At 39.8% G+C, this 22325-nt stretch overlaps 1 protein-coding gene across 2 annotated transcripts in view; it reads left to right on the top strand.

The window, feature by feature from the left end:
• The window catches only part of LUZP2 (leucine zipper protein 2), a 1193026-nt gene that overhangs the window by 887987 nt on the left and 282714 nt on the right, over positions 1-22325 (top strand). For both annotated transcript variants that reach the window (XM_085646302.1, XM_085646301.1), the window contains exon 8: positions 4206-4280. In XM_085646302.1, coding sequence (XP_085502428.1) covers positions 4206-4280 — 75 coding nt within the window. The remainder of the gene's footprint in view (positions 1-4205; positions 4281-22325) is intronic.

Raw genomic sequence — 22325 nt, 5'->3', positions numbered from 1 at the left:
GGGCTAAGCTTGGGCTACATTTGGGTGATATTTGGGCTACATTTGGACTATTTTCTTCTGGTGGCCATCTTGGGACACTTATTTATTGAGAAGCTCCCTAATTTCAGTAACTGCAGTATCCTCAGTAGAAAATGCTTTCAGTATTCCACTTTGATTCCATCGAGACGGAAGTTAGATATGCCACATGTTTGATATGAATTCAGAATGTTAGCACTCTAGTTGCTCATCAGAACACCAACACAGTGGTAAACTGCTAATACCAAGGCAGCTAACTGGCAGTCTGCTACTGGTGTTGAAAGTGCATGTTTCAGTCTACATGTCAGAATGTTTTAATGAAGTAGAAGAGGAAGATATTTGAGACCTCACTTAAAATGTGTTCATATTTGTATTCTACAGTGCTAACCATAATTCTATGACAAAATGGAACCCCTAATTTTGTTTCTTTCAAAATTAAATGTTTTACATTTTACCAGTTTATTTCAATCAAGATGTCCTCATGTGTGTCTTACTGTTTTCATAAGTAAGACTGTTAACTACATGTCAGAATGTTTTAATGAAGTAGAAGAGGAAGATATTTGAGACCTCACTTAAAATGTGTTCATATTTGTATTCTACAGTGCTAACCATAATTCTATGACAAAATGGAACCCCTAATTTTGTTTCTTTCAAAATTAAATGTTTTACATTTTACCAGTTTATTTCAATCAAGATGTCCTCATGTGTGTCTTACTGTTTTCATAAGTAAGACTGTTAACAATCTAGTTGTTCTTTAGAACACTCTGAGAGGCTGCAGCAGAACACACGGGAATCAACTGACAGGCTGCTCCTGTTGGAAGTACCTGTTTTACTGAGAATTTTAGACTTCATTCTGATGTGGCTGACAAACATAGTATGCATTTACAGAAAATAAGCTCTCATTTTAGCTTCTGGAGCACCTTCTATAACCTCTATAGGAAAATCATGAGAAAACTGTTTTCTCTCAAACATGATTGATGTACTCCTAGCAGAAGGGTTTTTCACAGGGTAAAATCACCTTAGAATACACCCCTATTCCAAAAATTTGTATGGTACTGAAGGAGCCGTGAAAAACTCTAACACTTCACTGACATGTTATTTTAATTCACGTTCCAATAACATAATACAACGGATTAAATGTGGACATGGACTAATCATGATTATAACGCACCCCTACAAATAAAAAGAGAGGTTGTGCTCTATCAGAACCATAAACAAATGATTTCTCCTTTTTGTGACCCTCAAAACCTGGCATTCACTACAATGCATTTAAATCTGTGCTATTGTGTATATTGGTTCTAAGATGGCTGCCAGCACTTTCTGGTTGAAGCCAATGACATCTGTGCTTAGGCTCTGCCTAGATATCCTTATTTGCTTTCCCTTAAATTTCACAAAAATTACGGAACGTTTTTAAAGCTCCTATGGGTATTAACATGGGAAATATATTTTTCCGAAATCCTTTTTCTTGGACCCCACTTGACGGATCATCCTGAAACTGTCCATGCACAACAAGACTCACTATGACACTTTTTCTTTAAACATTCGTGAAGATTTGTTAAATGGCATAAAAAATATAGGCATGTCAAAGAAAGCTTTCTCTACAGGAACATGGTCCTGACTATAACTACCTCCTATATATCTCCTGTGATCACAGAAACTCTACTGCACTCCAGGAACTGTTATTGAATTTAATTTATTGAGGGCTTTTCAACCACTGCTGCATTTAGACAGTCTTTCTCACAGTTAGCAAGTCAGTTGTCTTTCTCTCTCGCTCTCTCTCTTTTATGTCTGAGCCCAATTTGCACATTCTGGTGCATTCTAGGAACATTTGTTTCAGAGAAAAAACAAAAACAAAACAAAGTAAAAATACCAGTCTCATTCATGTAACTATTTGTGCTTCACAAAATACTTAATATCCTTTTATTCTACATTTTTTGGGAGTTTAGGCATCTATTTTCATTCACATTAGTATTATAATTTCAAGAGCTTAATAAATAATTATATCATAGTGCACAGTTGTAATTTGTTAGTCTAAGTGGCCAGTTAATCAATCATATACTTGTCTCCATAAATTATATATATTGGATAGTATTTTATTCCATAACTCTGTGTTTCATTGGAAACAGTGCTTATGTGATTGTTTTTCCCTCTGCCTTTCTTTGCTTAATTATATCATAGGTTACAGTTCCTGATTGATCATTTCATAAGTGTACATGCAATTCCTCATTATTGTTGGGCCTAAGAGGAATCTCAGTTCTCAATTTGATCATATATTTTGAGTCTAGTTGGTGGAGTTTACTTGTTTTGTCTCTTTCAGATTTTTTGTCACCATATCTATCTAATTGTATTTCATGGTTGGTCTTCCAGTCGCTGGTGTGATATTTCATGTAGTGTTTGGTGACTGCGTAACTTGAATCTCTGTTTTCCAATGCTCGGATGTGTTACAAAATCCTGTTTTTAAGGGGACATATTGTGCTTGCCACATTTTTCAAACCAGTCTTCTTTTCAACAGAAACTGCAACAATAGGTTAACTGTTCACCTTATGTTGAATTCTTTCAAGATCTGTGGCCCAACTTTTGCAATTATTCCAATAAAGCACAAAAGAAACATTAAAATCCAAGACCCTATCTCCTTCAACCCCAGTGTGAGTTGTGACTTCAGCAATATGTTCCCTATCCATTTCAAAGAGCTCTGCCTGCAGCACACACAAAGGAACCTGACACCAGGCCTGCCTTCGACCTGGACAATTTGTATCCAGAACCAGGGGACCAGGAGGAAGTGACGAGAAAAAGTTTTAAGGGTAGGTCATAGAATTCCCCCACACGAACATTGGCACCAGGTATAAACATGGAATCTTCAGAGTCCTTCATCAAAACACTCCTGAACCTATGGAAGATTCAAAAGCAGAACTGCTCTGCTGCCCGAAGGACTGTCCTGCTGCTGGAAGGACTGCATTGCTGTCTGAAGAATGAAGATAGAACCTGCTTGCCTTGATCCCAGGCTACCGTGCGTGACTCTAATTGACAGTTAGCTTAACTCCTGTGTGAGCTACAGGGACACAATAGGCTTACAAAGGCCTCCCTCCATCTCAGCAGCTGGCCAGAACCAGCTTGAACTGCCTTGACCTGCCTGGGCCCTTGAGCCCCTCCTCATGAAAAGGGTAAAATCCTGAATACCACAAAGTGACCTATTCGGGCCAAGAATCGACCATGCACCTGACCACCAACGCAAAGCTCCAGCGCGACCTGCTCTTTGTGCCAACAGTGGCTATATGTGAAAACTGGCAACTTGAGTTCTGCACTTTGTACCCACAGATACGGTCTGTGACATTAAACCAATGCAAAGCTACAGTGACAACAGGCTCTGTGCGCTACAGCAATGACCATCCACGATGCTCGATCTGCTCTTCACACCGAAAGCCTCCTCCTTGTGGCCCACTCCAATATGAACAGAATTAATTTTGCTGGATTTGAGAAAGTAACTCTTCAGTGAAATTAAACTGGACTCAGTATCTGACCTGCTGTCCATCACAGTCGGCTCAGACTTTCCCCTGTCTAGCGCAACTAGATAACCGCGAGTAGTGCTTTGAAATTCTTGGAGCTATTTTTACCTAAAAATTTATAAATGTATATCTCTTGTTCTAATGATTGGAATTTTGTTGCTTTGGTGTAATTTTGTTTACTAAATTTTTCTTGTGTTTATTATTATTTGCGTGCTGCATAAATACTTTAAACATTGTCTCTAATTTAAGCCTAACTGCTTTTGTGCCAAACTATTAGAGGGTTAACACAGAATAATTTAGTGACTTTTGTGGTTTACCCTGACAAGGATTGTGCCATTTATTTGAGTGGGGCTTCCAAAAAACGTTGTCTGTTTAAATACAACACGTATTTGTGAGGCTTGGATAGTTGTTCTCTGCCACAGTAGAGATTAAAAACACCAGTGTTCTAATAGAAAAGGAAATGTTACATTTTCCATCTGAAGGTTTAAACCAATGATTGGTTGCAGATTTTCCAATTTATGAATTCTCAGAGATGAAAACATTTTAGACATTGTATTTCTGGATTTTAAGTATGAGATTTTGTCACTGGTAGTAAAATGGGGGCAGGTAACTGTTAGCATATGAAAGAATATTAGTTACACTATATATTAACATAAATTAATCTGTAATTTTATTTCAATCTTGCAGGCACAGCAACTATCTGACTTGGAACAAAAACTAGCAGTTGCCAAAAATGAACTTGATAAAGCTGCTCTTGATAAGGTGAGAACCTATTTTTGGATCCTAATAATACTGAATGTATGAGCAATAACTGTGGGATATTAGGAGGAAAATCATATTTGTAAAATTATGCAATTTATGTATTTAGTATGTTATATTTTATAAAGACTACTGATCAACCATATACTAAAAGATGCTTTTGGGGGTACAAAAAGCAGAGCGAATACCTGGGGGAGCAGTTCAAGGTGGAATTGACAGTCTTTAAGTCTTTCCAGAGAGCTTTGTAGTTTAATTTTGCCGATATTGTCTTTTTTTTTTTAAGTTTGAGTTTATTTAGCAAAAAACAGTAACATTCATGTAATAACAGCAAATACAACAGAGAACATTTCACTAAGAATATGAATGCATAGCAATAATATATCCTATGAAAAATTGAAAAAAAGATAAATGAGGGGAAGGACGGGGGAAGGGGAGGGAAGGAAAAGAAACAAGGGATAGAAAAAATGTATACACTATTATCATCTAAAGCACTATTATGATCAAAAAAGAAAAAATATCACATGGAATTAAAATCTGTATGTATAAAAGGCAACCTAAAGAACAAAACTACAAGATGTAATAAGAACAAGGAAAAACATCAAAGGAAATATCAATGAGAATTTTTTTTTAAATGGACAGAAGACAACGAGTGAGTCAGGAAGGATTCCGAATTCATCAGAAGTAATATCTGGTGGATCACTATTTGAGGCAATAGAAGTTAAGTAAGTGGAAATAGGGAGCCATAAAAGACCTCTTTTGATGGATACAGAGATAGATGTAACATAATTAGTATCAAGTCTGTGGTGAAATAAACGGCATTCCACCACGCTCTTGAAGTGACTTTGTCGGCTTGTTTCCAATTAGAGGTTATTAAGTGGAGAGCTATTGCCAGTAACAGATCCACTAGCTTACAATTGGATGGAGATTGGGGCCAAGTAGAAGTAGAGTTTTAGGAGAAGGAGGCTAATTTTTCAGGGGTGAATAAAAGGCATTGGTATATAAAATACAGAGTTTGAGAGGTGTTAGTGGCCCTGGAAGTTTTATGCACACTGTATCCCAAAAAGGGGTTGACCAACATTCCATAAGATCCTTTTCCCAAGCCAATTCAGCCTTTGTTTTATTTCTATCTGAGGAAAGAGACAAAAATTTGTATAAAGATGAGGCTGAGGGAGAAGTAGTTAATAAAGGGAAAATCATGGAGCAGCAGGGTGGAGGAGATGATGTGGATGATAAGGATCGAAGATATTGGGAAAGAGAAGGATATAGAAGATCATACTGAGATTTACAAGAAGCTGGTAAGTAAAATTGTTCTTGAAGATCTGAAAATGATCCTAGGATGCTTGATTCCGGTCCAGGGAAGACATGGCTTGGCAGTTCGGGCTGGACTGTTCCCATGAGGCACAGGGTCAAGACTGATTTGCATATGGCCATGTCTAAACTGGGGTGGTGTAGTGGGCAAAAGAACGATGGATTTAACCCAGATCTCTCGACTGGGGGAGAATGTATGCATTGTCAGCATTCCGTCCATCATTTGTTTGTTGTAACGCTTTTCGCCCTAAGTGGGATGGGAATTCCCAGACGTGGGACCCGTGCTCACTACACCACTGGAGTCAAGCTATCCTGGCTGATGGCGGCTGATAGCCAGAAACCGGTCCTAGGATGCTTGATTCCGGTCCAGGGAAGACATGGCTTGGCAGTTCGGGCTGGACTGTTCCCATGAGGCACAGGGTCAAGACTGATTTGCATATGGCCATGTCTAAACTGGGGTGGTGTAGTGTGCAAAAGAACGATGGATTTAACCCAGATCTCTTGACTGGGGGAGAATGTATGCATTGTCAGCATTCCGTCCATCATTTGTTTGTTGTAACGCTTTTCGCCCTAAGTGGGATGGGTATTCCCAGACGTGGGACCCGTGCTCACTATGCCACTGGAGTCAAGCTATCCTGGCTGATGACGGCTGATAGCCAGAAACCGGTCCTAGGATGCTTGATTCCGGTCCAGGGAAGACATGGCTTGGCAGTTCGGGCTGGACTGTTCCCATGAGGCACAGGGTCAAGACTGATTTGCATATGGCCATGTCTAAACTGGGGTGGTGTAGTGGGCAAAAGAACGATGGATTTAACCCAGATCTCTTGACTGGGGGAGAATGTATGCATTGTCAGCATTCCGTCCATCATTTGTTTGTTGTAACGCTTTTCGCCCTAAGTGGGAAGGGTTTTCCCAGACGTGGGATCCGTGCTCACTACGCCACTGGAGTCAAGCTATCCTGGCTGATGACGGCTGATAGCCAGAAACCGGTCCTAGGATGCTTGATTCCAGTCCAGGGAAGACATGGCTTGGCAGTTCGGGCTGGACTGTTCCCATGAGGCACAGGGTCAAGACTGATTTGCATATGGCCATGTCTAAACTGGGGTGGTGTAGTGGGCAAAAGAACGATGGATTTAACCCAGATCTCTTGACTGGGGAGAATGTATGCATTGTCAGCATTCCGTCCATCATTTGTTTGTTGTAACGCTTTTCGCCCTAAGTGGGATGGGTATTCCCAGACGTGGGACCCGTGCTCACTACGCCACTGGAGTCAAGCTATCCTGGCTGATGACGGCTGATAGCCAGAAACCGGTCCTAGGATGCTTGATTCCGGTCCAGGGAAGACATGGCTTGGCAGTTCGGGCTGGACTGTTCCCATGAGGCACAGGGTCAAGACTGATTTGCATATGGCCATGTCTAAACTGGGGTGGTGTAGTGGGCAAAAGAACGATGGATTTAACCCAGATCTCTTGACTGGGGGAGAATGTATGCATTGTCAGCATTCCGTCCATCATTTGTTTGTTGTAACGCTTTTCGCCCTAAGTGGGATGGGTATTCCCAGACGTGGGACCCGTGCTCACTACGCCACTGGAGTCAAGCTATCCTGGCTGATGACGGCTGATAGCCAGAAACCGGTCCTAGGATGCTTGATTCCGGTCCATGGAAGACATGGCTTGGCAGTTCGGGCTGGACTGTTCCCATGAGGCACAGGGTCAAGACTGATTTGCATATGGCCATGTCTAAACTGGGGTGGTGCAGTGGGCAAAAGAACGATGGATTTAACCCAGATCTCTTGACTGGGGGAGAATGTATGCATTGTCAGCATTCCGTCCATCATTTGTTTGTTGAAAATGATAAAGGCATATTATTGAGTAATTACTGTGAAATCCAAAGCAATCCTTTAGTTCTCCAGGATTTCCAATAAATGGTGCGATTTTTAATGCATAATAAATTGTTATGCCAGATAGGCTGTTGGTCTAGCAAAGAAAATGAGGGATAAGAAGTGGGTAATAGAGAGGAAAGAGTTTTACGAGTGTGTGAGATAACTGGAGTTTGAGAAAAAGATACATTGTTGGTGAAGGCCAGAGATTCTTTAAAATGAAAGGGTGAGATAAAACATTATTCTATAGTCAACCAGATGGGGGGATGTATTAACTGATCTAAGGAGAGCCAACCGGAAGATTGTTTTACAGAGAAAGCAAAATGATACTTTTTAAAAACAGGAAACAAGACCACCGGAGGTTTTGTCTGCCTTTAGAGAGGACAGGGTGATTCGGGGAGATTTGTTTTCCCAAAGAAATTTTGTTAAAAGAGAATCAATTTTTTTGTGGGGCTGAAAAATAAGTAAAGCCTGATTCTAAGGGTCTAAGTTTATTCCATACATCAATCAGTCCATTATTAATTGCTAATTCTCTAAGAGCTCTATAAGTTTGGATTTTACGGCCATTGTAACTTCGAGTGTGGCTAATATTACAATTAGCATCAATATTAATATTAAAGTCACCACAGAAGATAAGGGGATAACTCCAGCTTGCTAATTCAGAGTTAATTATATTAAAGACCTCCTTGTTATCCAAATTTGGGCCATATATTGAACAAACAGTCAGTTTAATTCCTTTGATAATAATTTCTACTATCCCCCATCTCCCCCATTTATCCCCTGAGGATCTAACACTTTTACCAGTTCCATGTTTAATAAGGATAGCAACACCCCTTGTCATTCCCATTTGTTTAGAGCAAATTAGCAACTCTAAGCCTAGATTTTTCAATAAATTTCTTTTGGACCATGGAATGTGTGTCTCTTGTAAGCATAATATATCTATTTGAAAAATTTGGATCAAATGCCGTAGAATCCTCATTTTTTTTAAATCAGTCAGACCATTAACATTAAGCGAGCATTTTTTATTTTCTGCCCCATTTTGGAAATTCAAAAAACCACCATGAGTAGTAACCTATTAGCCTAGTTTTAAGAGTTTTTTTTGACAATTATAGATCATCAAGAACCCACCAATTAAAAAGCCCAGATCAGTCAAAATTGCTGTATTGCACCCCACCCCCCACCACCACCCCCACCACCCCCTGGTTGGCATCCAACCTTCCACCCCCCTCACCACCAAATGAGGCTCAGGAACTATCAGTTCCTGTAAAGAATGGAGTGCCATGTCTCTCTGGCTCCACTCCCTGGAAACGAATCAGACGTTAAGAAAACAGAAAAAGAAAGAAAGAGGAAAAAGAAAAGAAAAGTGTAGATAATTCTACTCTGATCCAATATAGCATATTCTATTATAACTCTTTATGGTCTAGTATATTATTATCAGATCAGTGATTAAGTCACAAGAAACAAAGGGGCATATCAGCAAGGGCTTTATCTCTGCTTTTGTGGCTTTAAAAGCCAAAAAAGCAGAGCTAAAACTAGCGCCCTATCAACAACAGTGTGCTAACACGCAAATTTGCATGTTAGCACCCTTTTACTCTACGCTTCCCCTTGCATCTCTAATGAGATGCAAAGGGGGCGTTCCAGAGTAAAATAATAGGAGAAATGTCGCTAAGCGACATTTCTCCTATTATCAAGAATGTCGCTAACCCTGTTAGAGACAAAAAAAGCAGCGCTAACCGCGGTTAACGCTGCTTTTTTACGTCTGGTATTTTTCTGACTTAGCCATGATATCCTATGGAAGGAGGATATCATGGCTAAGTTTGCCTGTCCCTATCAACAAGGTAACGTGTGATTATCGCTGGGTTTCCAGCGATAATCTCACGTTAGCCTGTTAGCGTGTAGATTTTTATCGCTATTGAGATAAGCGTTGCTAATAGCACGCTATCTCAGCGATAAAAATTCACGCTAGCCGGCGATAATTATCCTCACGCTAAGAGCGCTGAGCGATAGTTATCGCCGGTTGTTGTTGATATGCCCCTAAGTCTGAGTCTTATAGTGTTAGTAGAAATTCCTTTGCCTTAATCTCCGAAAGAAAAAACTTTGTCTGGCCTTTCCAAATAATTTTTAGCTTGGCTGGATTTTGAAGATAAACAGTGGCCCCTTTCTCCTGAAATTTAGGTATTAACTGTCTAAGATGCCAGCGTTGAGTCACAGTAGCTTGGCAAAAATCTGGCCGTACAAAGAAAGTGCATCCTTTAGAGGATGCTTTTTTATCAGGTCTTGCTCGAAATGAGATTTCTTCTCTGGCGAGGAAATTATTAAAACTGACAAGAATCGCCCGAGAATAATCTGTTTCGCCCTGCTGAGTATTCCTCTTAGAGAAAGGAAAGCGGTGTGCCCTTTGTATCTCTTTCGCCCAATCCCATGATACTAGATCTGGAAAAGCTTCTTTCAAGAGCTCGATGATAAATTGTCTAGCATCAGACCCTTCTTAATTTTCAGGGATGCCAAGAAATCGCAGATTATTTCTACGAGCCTGGTTTCCAAGACCCGTTAGCTTATAAGAAAGGTCATCCCTATGTGTTTTAATGTTTTCCAGCTCTTGCTTCTGGGCCCTAGCCTCTTCTTCCAGGGCCAAAATACGAGCCTCAGCCTCAGTCCGTTTGGATTACTTTTTTGTCTCTGCTCAATTTGTTGTTAATTTAGGAATTGATGTACTACTTCAAATCATTTCTGATCATAATCCCATTATATTAGAAGTATTGCTCTCCTCCCAGGATTACTTACAAAAAAGGCCATGGTCATTTCAAAGAATCTTACTGCTAGACCAGGATTATTTAGCTCATATGGCTTTGATAATTAAGGAATTTTTTGCAAACAATAATAATACGGCGTCGATTCAAATAGTTTGGGATACTTTCAAATCGATTACTACGAAGACCTAGGTTTCCGAAGGTTTACAGGCCATACAAATTGGTTCAAACCTTATAGGTATTTTGTACTCCCCTTAATTTGAAAATTTTTGTGTAGTTACCAACTAGTTAGCCACCTTCACTTTTTAAAACGGTAAAAGATTTTACTCCAAGCAGTCTCCCAAATGATCGTCAAAGTGTCTAAACTCATGTATAGTACACCAGGAGTTTCTCAATTCAATTACCTCGTGAGAGAAACGTGAATAGATACATAAATGTGAAAAAATGTGAGAGAGACGTGATGGCACCTCACGTGCGCAACCCCAATTGAGCCTGCTGGCTGGTACTCGTCAGCTCTGCCCACTCTTCTCATCATCGGTAGCCATCACGCTCCAAAGTAATAAACGAGGTGTCCACAAAATAAAACCAACGAAAAATTCGTAGGAAAGTGATGCGACTTCATAGTGAAGAATAAAAAGTGAAAAAGGTACACCCTCTATAGGTTCAAACTTTATTCCGCCTTAGGAGTGCACCTACTTCAATGCTTAAAAAGGTTGCAGAATATGCATACCGTTCTTATATGCCAACATGTTTCATCGCCTGGAGTCTTTCTGGCGATTTCGTCAGGGCAACAACAGTCGCTTGGCACACGATAGGGACACTTCTTAGAGTCACATTCGGAGACTGCCAAAAGTAAAAATGAACAAACACACACAACACTTTACCATTATGTTCACCCTTTCTTCCTAGATCAACATGATCTCTCTCTGTTGGATCTATAGAAAATTACTAAATTACCCTCGTGGAGCCATGGCCTCGCGTACCAGCTCAATCAATGAGGTCACCATTAGGCTCCTTGTGTGAGTCCTCGTGGTTAGTGCAGCATTCAACCGTAATGCCAATCTGTCGACAACATAAAAACACTCAAAGTCTTCTTGTGTAGAGACTCTATTTGTCAATTTCGGTACCACAATCATAGCCAATGTCATACTACTAAGGCAAACCCCTGGTTGTTCCTAGTATCGTCTTTTTCTCCATACTTATCACTACTCTGCTTAGGATGCTCTTATTCAGCCTGTTATGTGAACACCCTCGTGACTTATAATGCTCCTATGTCTTTACGCATTCAAAAACGCCGTATTGGACTACTCGCATACCCTCTGATATGCAATCACCCTCGTTTCACCGGCAGTATAAAGCGCTGTTTTTTATATATATATACACACACACACGTGCCTAGGGAGAGAATGGTTCCTGCCCCGGTTTCTCGAGTTGTTATAGGGACAACTACCTAACATCCAAACCGGACACACATGCATCATGCTGGCCCCCTCTCCTCATATACAACACCTCCTTACCACCCAAAGCCTCACGGAGCTCCTTCTCTCCGCCGGTCAACGGTGTTGTGTTTCCGCGGCTTATTTATAATCCCGCCCCCTACGCGTCATCCTCAACGCGGGGCCAGTATGGGCGCCATTTTGGATTGGGGAGGTTCGTGTGTGTATAGGATTGGGTATTCAGCGCCGTAAGCCTCGAAATTAGTTTAATTTATTCTGAAGTGATGTTTTTCTTATAAAACGCGGTCTTGAACCTAAGTCTGGAGTGTTGTCACCTGGTGTGTATATTGGTGGTTCTAAGTAGGATATTGCCCACAAAAACAAATCCTCCTTTGGGAATTTTTGCACTATCTTAGACTACGCAGGAGTCTAAGACTCTGGTGGATCAATGTAGTCATACCCAGGGTATCCCAACAAGACCTACGACGTTAGATAGACCTCGACTTAGGTCCATTGGTAATTCCTGAGTATTCATGTGGTTGGTGTATTATTGACTATCACTGTTTTTCAGTATTACCCGACCTCCCCAACAGGGCCAAACAGAGGTTCAAGGATTGAGGGATGGGGGCGAACATTACTCGCTGATGTAGATGTTTCTATATTTTAAGTATTCAGTATCTCGCCTTCCCCCATTCGATTTGGTCGTTCAATCCCCCTCGGTCGGACTTCTCCTGGAAAATCCATCTTGCTTCTTTTGAAGCCAAAATTTCTTCCACATTTTGGGGAGAGCCCATCATTCTCTCCAAGACCACCCACGTGAATGTGTGCTTGGTGTTGTGACAGTGTTGTACCAATTTCGTCGTCAACTTGCCTGCTCTAATAGTGCTTAGGTGTTCTTGCATTCTGATTTTCACCTTCCTCGTTGTTAGTCCTATGTATTGAAGGTTACATTGGCACGTTAGTCTGTAAACCACATTGGCAGTATTACAATTGCTAAAATGCTTCAAATGCCAAATTTTTCCTGAATTCAGGACTACACTTTGGGTTTTCTTCGTTAATCCGCACACTGAACAGGACCCACATGGGTGATGACCAGGGGGAATGGACGACTCTGTGAACTTCTGTTCCACTTTAACCCGTGTATGCACGAGTTTGTCACCCAGGTTACTAGATCTTTTAAAGGCGAACCTGGGAGGGGGCATACTGAAATCCTCAGTTGACAACAACGCCCAGTGTTTACGAATGGACTGTCGGATCTTCGTGGCTAACGGGTCGAATGTCATAACAACCGGAAGGCAGTCTTCTTTCGTTTTTTCATTCTTCTGGAGCAAAACACTCCGCGGGGTGTTCATTGCTCTTTTTCTAGCCTGTCTGATGGTTTTGCGAGGGTATTGTCTCGTCTCAAGTTTGGCACATAGTTCTTCTGACTGATCCAAAAATGTTGTCGTCGAAGAATAGTTCCTGCGGTACCGAAGAAACTGACCGACAGGAAGGTTGTCCCAGAGTGCTCTAGGGTGATACGAATTGTAGGACAAGAGGGAGTTTTTATCTGTTGGTTTTTGGTGTACTTTGGAACATAACCTGCCCCCTTCTGCATAAATGTCTAGGTCCAGATATACTGCTGTGTGGTTGCTATAGTTCCATGTGAACCTCAGACTTGCATCCTGATGGTTGAGCCAATTCAGAAATTGTAATAAACCATCAGCTAGACCTGACCAGACGCAGAGCACGTCATCTATATATCTCTTCCAGAGACGGATGTTACTCTGGAAGGGATTAGACTGATGGTGTATGACGTGCTCCTCGAACTGGCCCACAGGGATACAGGCCAGACTCGGCGCCATCGTTGCGCTCATAGACGTGCCCGTAGTCTGCAGATACATGGTATCCTTATAGCAGAAGTAATTTCGTGTGAGGGCCAGTTCTATGCATTGTAGTATGAAGGATTGTGGAGCATCATAGAACCAATCTTGTGCCTTAAGCGCATGCGCTGCTGCCACCAACGCTGCATCCTGTGGTATACAGGTATAGAGTGACTCTATATCAATGGTTACCAAAAATTCATTATCTGGGTCAAACTGGAAATCTTCAAGGATATTGAGTATTGCTGTGGTGTCTTTTACAAAGGATTTCTGATTGACAACTGATTCCCTCAGGAAGAAATCAGCGAATTGCGAGAGAGGCTCTAACACCGACTGGATCCCCGAAACGATTGGTCGGCCGGGTGGAGGGCGTTGTGGCTTATGGATTTTAGGTAAAATGTAGAAGGCCGGAGTTCTTGGCTTATCATTAACCAAGAACTCGGCCTCCTTCGCTGTTATCCATTTTTTCTCCTTCGCCCCAGTCACCATAGTCTTGATGATCGCCAAAAGTTCTTTCTGGGGGTCCTGTACCAATGGGCGATAGTTTTGGCGGACACTCAGTAATCTCAACACTTCAGTGTCGTAGTCGATGGTATTCATAACTACTACAGCGCCGCCCTTATCTGCGTTTTTGATCGTCAGGTGCTGGTTATTCTGAAGGCCCTTGACTGCTTCCCACTCTACCCTACTCATGTTGTTAAATTTAAAGGTTGGATTTTGCTGTTCCAATAGAAAAATGTCTTGCAGTACTTTATTTTCAAATCGACCATTACGGGCGAGACTTTGAGTTATTCGAATTATCGTTAAAAAAAAAAACAAGTCGCATTTAAGGCTACCCTAGATCAAATAACTTTGGCAGAATTGAAATTAGCTTCTTGTGTAAGACTGGGCATCGGAATACTGGAGGCCCAAAAAGTTCTGATTTTTGAGCGGTCTGCTGCTTATTCTTTTCTTGACTGAGCAAATAGCCGTGAAGTATAAACTATTTAAAAAAGAGTGTTATGAACTTAGTGAACAAGCGGGTAGAGTTTTAGCCCAAAGACTAAGGCAGAAAGCTGTTGCTACGGAAATAACTAAAATTATCGATGTAAACGGTATTTGTCAAGAATCTAGATCAGATGTATTAAATGCATTTCGAGATTTTTACCAATCGTTATATAATAGTTATATAACCATTCAAATGATGGCACCTGTACGATACATGACGCGTCTAACTACTTTTCACATTTAGACTGTTCTGCTTCTCTTAAGGAAGATCAAATAGCAGTTCTCTCTGTTCCCATTACTTGGGAGGAGATAGAAGGTGCCATATTGGGTTTGGCTTCTGGTAAAGCTGTAGGGCCTGATAATATTCCTTTGGAATTTTATCGACCGTTCCGTAAAATTTAGAAACCTGAATTATTAAAGAAAATTTGTGAAGCATTTAATGGTCGGCCCCCTCCTTCTTGGTCTTTAGCTACCATTGTCGTATTTAAAAAAAAAAGGAAAAGAACCGTTGGATCTAGGGTCATACCGGCCAATTTCTCTTATTTCTTCTGACAGTAAGATTTTTTCCAAAATTCTAGCAAACAGATTAAATCATCTATTGCCTTATCTAGTGGCTAAAGTTCAGCATGGTTTTATTAAAAAAAGAGATACAACAGACCATGTTAGAAGAATCATTGCTCTTCTAGATTGGGAGCAGGCCTCAAGATCCCCAGTCGGGGTAGCCCTTTTGGACACCGAGAAGGCGTTCGATAGGGTCGACTGGGGGTTCCTCTGGCAAACTCTTGCCTGGAAAAAATGTCCAGTAGAATTTATAACTGCTTTAAAAGCTTTATACGATAACCCTCAGGCTGTGATACGAATAGCCTCTGACATTTCTACTACATTATCAATAACCAGGGGCACTAGGCAAGGATGTCCTTGTTCTCCTTTATTATTTGCACTCTACATAGAACCATATTTGCAGAAACTTATAAATCAAGAAAGCATTCCCCCAGTTATAATTCATCATATAGAATATAAAGTCTTTGCTTACGCTGATGATGTCGCGATTGTTACCTCAGACATTAAATTAGCGTATCCTAAGATTATAGAAGCGGCTCGAGACTTTGGAGCATATTCAGGGTACAAACTTAACATAACTAAAACTCAGCTAATTCATTCTACTACCGGCATCCCAGCCGATCTGACTTGTGCTATTACTGCCTCTTATTTAGGTGTACAACTGTCTGCCAAGGTCGAAGATATTGTTAGGCTCAATCTTGATCCATTACTTGACTCTACTAATAGATCTCTTGAAAGATTAAATAATCTTCATCTCTCTCTGTATGGTCTCTAATGTTATTAAGATGCTTTTTTTTCCTAAATGTCTTTATTTTTTTCGAACTATACCTTTATTGTTCCCCTCAATTCTATTTGCTAAAATAGATAGAATAATTTCAAGATTTATATGGGGGTATAAAAGAGCTAGACGGTCTTTTAAATGGCATTTACTACCTATATGCAGAGGAGGCTGGGGATTACCGAATTTTCGTCTATATTATTTGGCGATATCACTAAGATACATGACTGCGTTAATTTTTCATGAAATATCATTGGAGGAATTTTTGTATCCATCAATTTACACAATGATTCTTGGTGGCCAGGCACGACAATATCTTGTACGCTTCCCTGAGCCCAGTTATTACAAAAGAACGAGATTCAAAACCATACTGACAGTTTATCAAATATGGAAGCAATTTAAGAAAAGATTTGGTTTTAACAGTAATCTTAGCTACTATACACCACTATCCGATAATATAACATTGCCATCAATTTTCTCAGATCCAATAATCCAGCGCTGGCAAAGATCTAATATATTCCAGCCAGGTGATCTTTATCAAGATGGACAATTTGTTTCATTCTTGTATCTACAGGAACAGTTTAATTTACCTAAAGCCGATTTGTTTAAATATCTACAAATACGCAGTTTTATAATTTCCAAAAATCTACTAAAAACTAATAAGATGAAAAAGATCGACATACTTGACTGCTGCCAGAAACAAAATAGAATTGGTGTGATTTATCAGACCATGTTAAATCATATAGAAGATAATCTTGAATCATTTAATACAAAATGGCAATCCGACTTGGGGATAGAGAGTGTTAATCTATCTGATGCTCTAGCTTTGTCTGACTTAGTTTTACTCAATGGATCTCTAAAAAGTCAATTTTTTATGAGTATATTTGATTTATATTATACTCCTGCTAAACTGTTGAAATGGAAGGCTAATAGAGGAGACAAATGTAGTCGATGTAATTTTGTTGGTGCAAATTCTGTTCATATGTTTTATTCCTGTCCCGGCCTAGTTCGATTTATTTCTGAAGTTCAGACTTTTCTAAATAATATCATGAGTTTTTCGGTAATAATTTCTCCTGAACTTGTTATTCTTGGTGTTCAATCAAATTCAGATAGGCTTCAAACGACTGCGGAAGATGGTTTCTTGTTTATATCCATGTCTATTTTTAGATATTGTATAACCTCGCTTTGGCTTGATGTTGATCCTCCTTCTTTTCTGCAATGGCAAACAAAATTGTTAAACACGTATCAACTAGAAAAATCGGTGTATAGTCTAAAGGGACGGAAGAAGAAAGCCTTTGGTTTAAGTTTATGGACACCCATCCATAATTGGATTTAATTGAAAGCTTAATATGTATACTTATTTAAATGTTATTGAAGTGTATGATTTGTAATGCTTGATCAGTCATTTTTTGCTGCGAAAATAATAAAAAAAAAAAAAAAGAAAAGAGAATCAATTTTTTTGAAGTAAAATCCTGGGATGTGTACCGGAATCATAGAAATAATGTACAGAATTAAGGGAGGAAGCATCATTATGATGGAATCTAGTCGATCAATGGAATCAGATAACATTTTTGTAATGTGGTCAAAATTTAGCTTTAGTGTATCCGGAATGTTTGAGGAAAACCACAGTTCTAGATATTTTATTTTAGAGGTTTGCCAAGAAAAACCGGTAGAAATAAAATCTTGTTTAAGGCAAAGCACGTTAAGGGGAAGAACTTCACACTTGTCTGAGTTAAGACGATAGCAAGAGAGTTGAGAAAAGGTATCAACTTGTTTCATAAAAGAGGGGATGGCTGTAGAAGGGTTAGAACAATATAAAAGAATGTCATCTGCATACACGGACATTTTGACATGAGAAGTGTCTAGCTGGAAACCCGTAATCTGAGCATCTTGTCAGATTTTAGTTAAAAAGGGTTCTAATGCTATTATAAATAAAAGAGGAGAGAGGGGGCAGCCTTGTCGTACTCCCCTTAAAAGAGGAAAGTAATGTGACGTTTTTCTGTTAAGAAAAATAGAAGCTTTAGGTCCTGAATATAGTAATGAAATAAAACCTATTAATTTAGGAAGAAACCCTATCCACCTCAATGCCTGAAACATGAAGTCCCATCCTATTCTATCAAATGCTTTCTCTGCGTCTAACGCTATCGCTACAATAGGGTAATCAAGAGAGGATGCTTTACTAAGTATATTAAAATAGACTCTTGAGTTATCGGATGACAAATGACCTTTTACAAAGCCTGATTGTTCTGGGCCAATGAGATTAGGCAAAACTGTATCGATACGAAGAGCAAGAATTTTGCAAATATCTTATAGTCAAGATTGACTAAGGAAATAGGGCGGTAATTTTTGCCTAAAGAAGGATCTTTGTTATCTTTGGGTATTAAACAGATCAAGGTATCCTGAAATGTTTCAGTAGATATAGACGATGAAATAAAAGATTTAAAGAGTAATAAAAGATGTGGGAGTAGAAGGCTGGCAAAATGCGCATACAATTCGTCCGGACCCGGAGCTTTTCCTCTCTTTAGAACTGAGACTGCATGAGTAATTTCAGGGAGAGTGATATCCTTTTCTAAAGAAGTAAAGTCAGTATTATGAGATGAAGGCTGATCGATCGATTGAAAATAAGAGGAGAGGTCAGTTGGAGTCGGTTGTCGTTCGGGAGTATATACATTTTTATAAATGGAAACAAATTTGTTCAAAATGTCATCATCTTTAAATAAAGAAACACCGGCATTGTTCCGTATAGATTCTATTTTAGTCCGTTCACGTCGTACTTTCAAATAATTAGCCAATAATTTCCCCATTTTATTTTGACCTCCATAGGGTAACAAGTCAAAATCAACATAAACTGGAGCGTGATCTGATATTAAGATGGAGCCAATTTCAGAACAGGAAACTTGTTGAAATAGGGACTTACTAAAAAAGAGATAATCTATGCGGAATTGTGAGTTATGTGAGGGTGAGTAAAAGCTATATTCTCGGGTATCAGGATTGCAAAGTCTCCAGATATCTACTAGGGACTTACGCCGTATGGTGGAAGCAAATTGGGAATGCATCTTAGTGTTAGAAAATTTAACAGAAGATCGTCTATCTATTATGGGGTCAAGAACTTGGTTACAATCTCCACCAAAAATAATATATTCATCATCAAACAGAAGGAGCTTCTCAGATATATGTGTCCAAAAAATAGTATCAACATTAACAGGTGCATAGACATTTAAAAGGACTAAGGGAATTTGATTTAAGATAAGTTTGACTATAATCCAACGTTCCTCCAAATCGCATTCTTGATGAGTGATTGATACCTGATACTTTTTATGACATAGAATAGAGACTCCATTTTTTTACCTAGAGCCTGGGATGAAAAAACATTCCTCACCCAACATCGTTTCAATATAGATGCTTCAGCATTAGATAAATGTGTCTCTTGAATTAATGCTATATCAGCGTTTAATATAGCTAGATGGGTTAATACCCGTTGTCTTTTTATGGGGGGTTATTTATTCCCTTAACATTCCATGTAACAACTCTAAAATTAACCAATTAAAATTAACATGAACAGATATTATGCAAACAGTGAGATAATTAAAATCATTATTTAAAAAAGAATAGAAAGTAGGACGGCTGAGAGTGAAAAAGAAATAAGAAAACATTAGGAGGATAACTTCACAACATAATAAATACAATAGGAAAGGGATGAAAGACAAATGACGACAAAAAGTTGTGGATCGAGTCAGAACAATTGTAATCAAGGAGTGTCCGTGGAGTCATCTCTGCATGTGTTCAAAAAGTGTTGAAGAAGTGCTGGATCTTCATAGTTTGTTGTTTTATTGTTATGAGTTACTTTGAAAAGGCAAGGATGAAATAATCCATATCGGGCATTCAGGGCACGTAGAGCAGGTCTCATGTCTAGAAATTGTTTGCGCCGGTCAGCAGTAGCCTTGGCGTAGTCTTGAGCAAAAAAGATATTTGAGCCGTTCCAAGTAAGTTTCCCTTTTTGTTTGGCTGTCAGGATGACTTTAATCAGGTCAGTATATTCTAAGAAGTATAGGATGACTCCGCTGGGTTACGTTAAAGAGACTGAAGAATTAGATGAGCGAGACAGTTGACCCAATCGGTGAGCTCGCTGAATATTCAATGGAGGGGAAGTTGGAAGACCCAGAAGTGTTGGCAAGAAAGATTGAAAAAAGGGTATAGGATTTGATCTCTCAAGACCTTCCGCCAGACCGTAAATACGTAGGTTATTGCATCTGTTGCGGTTTTCCAAATTCTCAACCTTTTGCCTGAGGAATTGTATTTCTTCGTGAATACCTGGAACCTGGTCTGAAACTACCTGCACTGAAGACACTCTTCTTTCAAGATCCGCAACCCTTTGCTCGGTGTGAGACCAGTTGTCCTCAAGGCTTTGAAGACGAATATTTGTTTCAGCCATATATGGTTTGAGTGAACGTATTTCCTCAAGTAAAAGTTCCATGGAGATAGAAAAGGCAGAATTGGTAGGAGAAGGAGGATTTGTCTTTACTCGCTTTCCCGATGTGGAGGGAATTTTGGAATTAGGTTTATTGCCTGAGCGAAAGATATTAGAAGAGGCGCCTTTTATTCCAACAGAGTCATTGAGCGTTTCCTCCATATTATCCTATAGCACACTAAAGGGATTAGTATCCTCCAATGACGTGGAAGCAGCATTCATTTGCTGTGAAGTATTGCGATTAGAGCGAGCCATTTTCACAAAATAAGAAAAAATATGTGTGGAGGGACGAAACTGGAGAATAAGTTCAAAGATCTAAATTGGTGTCTGGCAATCTGCTGAAAATTCCTGAGAGAAAATGAAGAATCCAACTAGAAACGCATTATGAACAAACCAGAGTAAGCATAATGTCCAGTGCCAAGGAAAAATTCAGAGTAGATTAAATGGTTATACTCCAGTATGTTCATTTAAAAGAAAAAAAACTAGCAAGCAAATTCTGAAATCTAAAATGGCGCCCATGTGTAATACCACTAATACACACGAAAGAAAATCAGTTTATGCAGGGTAGATGGCGCCCTGATGAAAACAAATAATGTAAAACTAAACAGTTTTGTGTGGCCTACTCTTAAAAATCCCCCCCAAAATTAATGATACAGCAAGTCACATCCAAATAGCAGATAAGAGTTCCTTTTTTGCATGGTCACCCCCATTTTTTGGATGACATTACTGGTTTTTTAACGCTGCACACTGATGCACCACTCTTCAGTCCCCGGTGTATGTATTCTGACTCCTAAAATAGTGTAACATCAGCTGACTCCTAATCAACTTAACTTCCAAGTAAGGCCGTAGTATATGGTGCAGGGAAAAACATTGCATCAGGCCTACCTGAGTAGGCTGACTCCTGCAGGATTTAAACCTGCAGGCAAACCATTTAAAATAACGCTTTTTGACATGAAAGAACCCTACTTTTAATCATTAAACAGGTCACTATAAGTAGGATTGAATCCTATAACATGGGGGGCCTTGTATTTAAATGTGACACAAGCAAGATTTTAATGTTGGTGGTTGCCTAGAGTGCCTAGCTCTTAAAAGCTCTTTTTACTGGCCTGTGGCTGTCCTATGCAGAAAACTGGAGTTCAGAAAAGAATCCCAATCCTGCCATCTCTGGTTTGGGACACGCTACCAGAATAATCCAAACACATAGCGCCTGATTCACAAAGGGCCTCTTTACTCGTGGTGGAGGCCTCGCAGTCATGGGGGAGCCTCTGCACTCAGGGTGGGATCTCAACAATGAGAATACTCATTGTGGAGATTATGACCTCAGTAAATGCTTAAGACTTTACACATTTTCCTAAATTTAACCTGTCTGCTCTGTGTCATAGCAAAGAGGAAATTAGGGACAACTTTAAATTGTTGAAACTGTTTTTAACCTGACAAGTTTGCAGTCATATTGCTTGTGGTGACCTCACAGCTACATCAATTGATAATCCACTTTCTTAATGTTGTTTTACCTTTTACCTTTTCTAGGTGCTGCTTGCCTTAAATCTTTACAAGTTCATATCTTCAGTCTCCCTTGTAGGATTTCAGAGTAACTTAAACCTGAGTTCAACCCATGGTAGCTATGGCATGGACAGAGGGCAGAAAAATAAGAGGCTGGCTTACCCATAGTACTGAGATGGGCAAAGCACATAGACCTGTGGCTGGAACTGCTGATTCTTCTGTTGTTGTCCCTGGGACATTGTTATATCATGCCATGAGGGATGGGTCCTAGGGGCTGGTCCTATCCAGGGATAATCTTTTAAATAGCAGCACCCATCTTCATGATTTTCTTTACGAAGATCAAATCTTTATGGTAGTATTTCTCTGGTCTTGTCTGTTGAACTGTATTCAGTTGCTCTTGATGTCCAGGCCTGGCCATGAGGATCATTTTCATCAGGCCTCCTGGCCTCTAAAGAGGCACATTCAGGAGAGCTACATTTACTGTCTCCCTGCATCAGGCGTCTCCGCTGCCTGGCTCAT

The sequence above is a fragment of the Triturus cristatus genome, chromosome 3_1 (assembly GCF_964204655.1).
Source record: "Triturus cristatus chromosome 3_1, aTriCri1.1, whole genome shotgun sequence".
Classification (NCBI taxonomy): Eukaryota; Metazoa; Chordata; class Amphibia; order Caudata; family Salamandridae; genus Triturus; species Triturus cristatus.
Note: the sequence above shows the minus strand (reverse complement) of the source record. Positions and strands in the feature narration are given on the sequence as shown.